This window comes from Oryx dammah, unplaced genomic scaffold (genome assembly GCF_014754425.2).
Source record: "Oryx dammah isolate SB20612 unplaced genomic scaffold, SCBI_Odam_1.1 HiC_scaffold_23, whole genome shotgun sequence".
Taxonomy (NCBI): domain Eukaryota; kingdom Metazoa; phylum Chordata; class Mammalia; order Artiodactyla; family Bovidae; genus Oryx; species Oryx dammah.
In genome coordinates this window covers 88097030-88103227 of record NW_024070207.1, presented here as the reverse complement: position 1 = coordinate 88103227, position 6198 = coordinate 88097030, and the positions used below count along the sequence as shown (strand labels likewise).

The 6198-nt window shown below is 35.9% G+C and overlaps 1 protein-coding gene across 1 annotated transcript; it reads right to left on the bottom strand.

The window, feature by feature from the left end:
• Positions 1-263: 263 nt before the first annotated feature.
• Positions 264-4646, bottom strand: SPIN4 (spindlin family member 4). The gene has a single exon (XM_040266136.1). It carries the CDS (start codon positions 3942-3944, stop codon positions 3195-3197), a length of 750 nt encoding a protein of 249 aa, XP_040122070.1. The 5' UTR covers positions 3945-4646; the 3' UTR covers positions 264-3194.
• Positions 4647-6198: the final 1552 nt, after the last annotated feature.

Here is a 6198-nt window from a genome sequence, read left to right as displayed (position 1 = left end):
CTATTCATGTTGTTTTTTTTAAAACACAGAAATCAATACTATTATCAACTATGGTATATTTTCAATAAAATTATAAAACATAAGCAAGATTCATGCTAAATTCATAATAGTGTCTCTCTCTGCAGAGGAAGGAAACTTTATATTTTGCAAATATGCCAAATGTTGACATTTGCTAATTCTAAGTGAAAGTAAATAGATGTTTCTTATGTCTTTCATACTTTCCATACTATGTTTTCATTTTTCAAAATAAAATTCAAAGAGAATTTAAAACAGTCAGAGATGGTTTTATTACAATGTTTTCAAAACTGAACATATCTAAGATATATGCATATACAACACACAAAGACATAAAGCATCTGAATAATACAAGCAAGAAGCCTGTAATAGAAAAAGCTTTAAATTTTGTATTTCACAGAGGAATATACATTCCTTTATAACAGAAAGCTTGAATAAACCAATTACCATTGAAGAGATAAAAAAGTGGATTAAATATCTACCACTGAAATTGTCACCAGGATTAGACTGTTTTTATAGCTCATTACTAGCTAGTTTTTAAAGAATAAATAATTCTAGGGCTATTTAAACTACTCCAGGACACAGTAAAATGGTTGAAAACTTGTAATTTCATTTTTTAAAGCTAGCACAATTTTAATAACAAAACTTGTAAAATACAATTTCACTTTGAAATGTAAATACAATACTAAATAAAATATTAATTAATAATATCGAGCAATATATCAGATGATTATTACACCATGATTATTACACCAAGTGGGATTTATTCCAGATACACAAATTTGGTTCAATATCAAATACCTACCACTCTAATTCATTATACCAACAACTTAAAGGAAAAAAAATCATATTATTTTATCAATAGACACTGAAAAATATTTGATAAACTTCAGGAGCCACTTTTAGTAATAATGCTAAGTGAAACAGGAAAAGATGAAATTCCCTAAACATGTTAATGGTTAATGACTATTTACCAATAACCAACAGCAAATGTCATACTAATAGAGAATAGTAAAGACAAATCCATGAAAATTAAGAACCAGACAGGCATATCTGTCATAATCATTATTCAACATTTTTTTGAGAATCCAGATAATGTAATAATAATTAATATAAACATTGTAAGAAATAAAATGATCTTTATTTGCAGGTGAGATGATTGTATATCTAAAAAGTCCCAAATATTCTATTTAAAAGACCCAGTATAATTCAGAGGACTTTGTAAGATGAAAATAGAAGGAAAATAACTCTAGTTTGTATATATTGCCAAAAATACAAATGAGGAGGAAAAGATACATTTCAAAATGTGACAAAAACTGCAAAAATATTTAGAGATAAATTTAATCATATGTGATGAACCTATATGAAAAACATTACAAAAATACAACCAAAAGATTTTAATGATGTACTAAAATTCTCAAGTATTTACAATTAATATTACTATTAAAATCATCCTCGAATAGAAATGCAGAAATGTAATACAATTCTAAGACATGACACTTTTTTTAAAAAGTGGAAAGAATGCTGACAATTTCATATGAAAGAATGAATGTCTAGGACAAATTACATAAAAGGAAAAAAAAACAACTAGTGATAGGGGACTTGCTTTACCAAAGTCCAAAGTTTATGGTCAAGCTAGTACAATTAAAATAATGTGATACTGGCTCAGAAACTGGAAAATGGGTGATTTATTTAATAAATGTGATAGCATAACCAAGTATACAATGTGAACAAAATGTGTAGTTGGACATCTATCTTATGCCATACACAAAAATAAATTCCTGATGGATCACATAGTTATTAGTGACACACTGAGGGGGCTTTAATGTGGAAAGAATGTAGGTAAATATTTGTATGACTAGGGGTGGGAGCATTCAGCTGAAAAAGACAAGAAACCTAAAAGCTTAAAAGGAGATAGGAATCTATCTAAATTTTTTTAATGTACAGTAAAAAAGAGAAGATATCAATAAAGTCAATATTAATGATAGAATGGAGAAAATCATAACACATGTGGGCTACAACTGACTAATAAGCACCATATAGAAAATATATTTAGAATTACTACAGATTTATAAGGAAAAGATCAACTATTTGATAGAAAACGAGCAAAAGATAAGAATTAGCAATCACAAAAAGTCCAAATAGTAAAAGATAAAAACAAAACATTCATTGAGTTTGTCAATTAAAGAGACAAGGCTATGTAATTTTTCACCATTCAGGTTTGCAAATGCTAAAATGTGCTGCTGTAGGAGATGCTGGAAAATGATCACTTTCATTTTGGATGGCAATTTTGTAGTAACTCTTAAAATTAAATATACACCTACTTAGCAGTCCAATTTCTGGGAAGCTACTCTATAGAAATAAAAGCATCAGTATGTATTGTAGCAGTGCTATGGTGGAAAAAAAGAAAATAACTTAAAAGACCATCAAAAATGTAATGATACATAAATTGTATCATTTTGGTAAATAAGTATGTACTGTGTATGCAGCTGTTAGAAAGAAGACAAGGAGAAATAGAAGGAAAGGGGAAATGAGTGATTCATTTAACAAATGTGATGGTACAATCAAGCATTCAATATAAGTACAATGCATAGTTGGACTTCTGTCTTATACCATATACAGAAATAAATTCCAGGGGGAGATGGAAAAGAGACAAAGGCATGGGAGAGAGAGAGAGATATCTGTAGTTACTGACCAGAAGGATATGTTAAGTGAGAAAAGCAATTACAGAGAAATAATGTGGCTTGCTGTTTCTGTAGAAAGGACAACAAATTTCCTTTAGGAAAATGGAAAAAACATGGAAGGATATAAATTATGTTCTTAACATTTGTTACCTGGGGAGAAAAAAAAAAAAAAGGTAAGGCAAAGAATGGAGGAGGGGAAGATATAATGTGTATACACCATTTATTTTTCTTTATCTAGTTTTCCACTGTTGAAATTTTATGAACATTTTTTCAATTTTCTATTAGCATCTTATTTAAAAATTTTATTACAGAACAAGGTAATATAAAAAGTACCAAAGTATACTTGGGGCAAAATTGTGGAACTAGTCAATGTAAATTTGGTGCACAGTAATTAATAACTTCTTTAACCTCTGACACCAAAACTGTTCTCAAAAGTTCACACAACATACTTTACATTTAATAGTTCCACAACTTCTGCAATAGTATAATGAATCTTTAGGGTGTTTTCACCAAACCATAGACATAAATGTGAATATCATCATCAAACTTAATGAAGTAGACAGATGGCTTGGCCACAACTTGGTGGATGAAAATGCCGGTTCTCTTGGACCCATCATCTTTGGCGTGCTCCACCTGCTTGCCCACAAGGCTGTCGACAACTTCTCCAGGCTCCCGTTCTGCTGCAGGGAAATAGTAGTTGGAATCTGGAATGATGCGCAGGTCACCATCTTTGTAGTCATCCAGCAGTGTGTACATATAAAGGACTGGATCTTTCTCATAGGTGATGTAAAACCAAGTGTCCATCACAGGAGCTCGCGCCAGGACCATGCCCTTCCATTCATCTTTCGTACCGTGCTCACCCTCAAACACATGACCTACGGCCTTGCCAATCAGGGAATCTGCCAGGCGCGAATCAATGCGAGGAGTAGGCACTCTCTCAGGAAGGATCTCTAGCGCTAAAACTCTCTTATCTCGGTGCAGTTCTAGCCCATACACACTATCCTTGCCATCATATTTGATGATGTAGAGAGTGGGCTTCACGGAAACCTGCTCAAGTACGGTGCCTTTCCACTGCTCCACAGGCTCGTTGCCTTCCTTCCAGCCGTGTTGAATGCGGCAGCCAACGATATTCCTACGGGTGAGGAAAGTGGGCTTGCGCCGCTGCTTCCTGTGGGTGTGCCTTTTCTTCATCAGGTATGCGGACACGCCATCTACGCCCATTGGAGGCACTGTTGGGGGCGACATGGCTAGGGTTTAAGGAGGCTCAGCAACGTTGCCACTTGCTAGATTAAACTAACAAAAAGTCAACGTTATCCAGTATGAGATCTTTTTTTCGTGATCTCCCAAAAAAGACAGATCCTGTCCTGTCCGTTCTCCTCCTTTCCCGAAAGGCAAGACTCTCACTAAGGCTTGGCAGAAACGCTCTAAATCTGGGCACTAAAACAGAGGGGGCCTCTTGACAGTATTCTCTCCCGCTCCGGAGAGGTATCTGCAAGCAGTGGCGGTTCCCGCTGGAGATGGCGGGCTTGCGTGTGTTGTCCGCGCCTTGAGCCCGCCCCGAGTCCCAACCCTAAGTCCCCAGAAATGACCACTTAGCTGTTATCGATGGTGCGATGGATGCGGAACGGCGACGGAGGAGAGGACGGGAAAGAGATAGGAGGATGGCTGCAGCGCCAAAGTCGCCGGTGGCGGCGGTTCTTTGAGAAGTCCGTGCGGCCTCGGTTTAGCAATGTTTCTCTGCTCGGCCTAACTCTGGCGCCAGGGTTTTTGCCGCTTCGGGAACCCGACCCCTCAGAGCCCGCCAGAGCCTCAGCCTCGGCCCCGCCCCCGCCATTCCGCCTTCCGCTCAGCCAGCAACAGCAGCAGCAGCAGCAGGGCGGGTTGCTCACACTGCTTTCGTCCACACAGTCTCAGGCTCTCACTCGTTCATTTCCTCACGCGCCCCCCGACTGCTTCCCTCAAACCCAAGCCAGACTGTCTGGCTCCCCTCCTCCTACTCTCTGGCCGTCTGTCACCCACTACCCTCCTCCACAGCCTCTCCATCTGCTTTCTATCTTCCAGGAATTCCTCACAAAGCTTTTTTAAAAAATAATATTCAACATACACATAGTTTGTCCATACAATTTTTTTTTAGGATAAGTAAATGCTGTTGTACTGTCCACCATCTTGATCCAAAATCTCCTTTATATTTTCTACTTGGTCAATCATGATAATGCTTTTTTATGTATAGTTTTCTGAATTCAAAATAAATGTACTGACACTGTGGAGATTTTCTGAAATTCAGTGAAATAAAAACCGACACTAACCTTAATCTTACCATCTAGATACATGCCAAAATGTTAACACTTCTGATATCTCAATAAATCTATGCTTGTATTTCACAAAATTGGGAGCAACTTTCATATCTTTACAGCTTCTTTTTAAATTCATATCATGAACTTTGCCCAGAGTTATTAAATACTCTGGAAACATTTTTTTAATTGTTCCATAATGTTCCTTTGTAAAGATCTTCTGTTATCTATCTTAAATATTTTAAAAATGAATAAAACTAGTTTATCCTCATATATGTATTTACTGAGCTAGTATAAACAATTTTTTTCAAAGAATATTTAATGACATGGAGATCTATATATAAGAACAATGTGTGAAAAAGCAGGATGTTGAAGCAGAATTGTGACCCCCAGTTTTGTAGAGAAAGAAAAAAAATTAAGTCTTTTGTAGTACATATTTGCAGTGTTTTCTGATTATAAAATTACTACATGTTCATATGGAAAATATGAAAACTAGAAAAGAAAGTATTTATAATTTCACTTATTTCAAGTCAAAGGTCTGTTATCAGGATTAAATGAGAATGTCTGCATGTCTGTTCCTATATACAGTTTACAAGATGGCAATATAAACCAGGGAAGTCTAGACTCCTCATTCTCATTCCTCTATTCTTTACTGGTGAGAAGAGAAGGCCTCATATCATTATGGGTTAAAAAGGCCATAATCCTTCTAGAAATAAAGAAAACAGGAAAGAGAGGCAAAGCAGAAATTCAGGCTGCCTCCACATTTTATTACCTTCCAAGATAGGGAAATAATAGCTGATTGGGCAGAATATGTGTGGATCATTTACTTCCCGGTGTTTCTCAAGCTAAAGGCTTTGGAGTTGTGATAACTTTCCAATAGTATATCATAAGAAAATAATTCCAAGGAAGCAGTTTCAAGAAAGCAGGAAAACTATATACATTAAAAGGTATTTCCAAGCTCTCTAGAATTGCATAGTTGTGTACACACACATATACAACTTACACACTGAAAGCCAAAAGGTCAGTATGTGTAAATGTCATGTCATTATGTTCCACAAATAATGCCCCCCCTCTAAATAATTCTCCAAACCAATATGTGCCAAGTTATTTTTCCTTAGAAGAGTGGGTGACAGGTGGGAGAAGATCATCTACCAGGCACACAAATTCAGGACAAACAGTTAAATCAAGCTTTTTGGTTATATACCTTA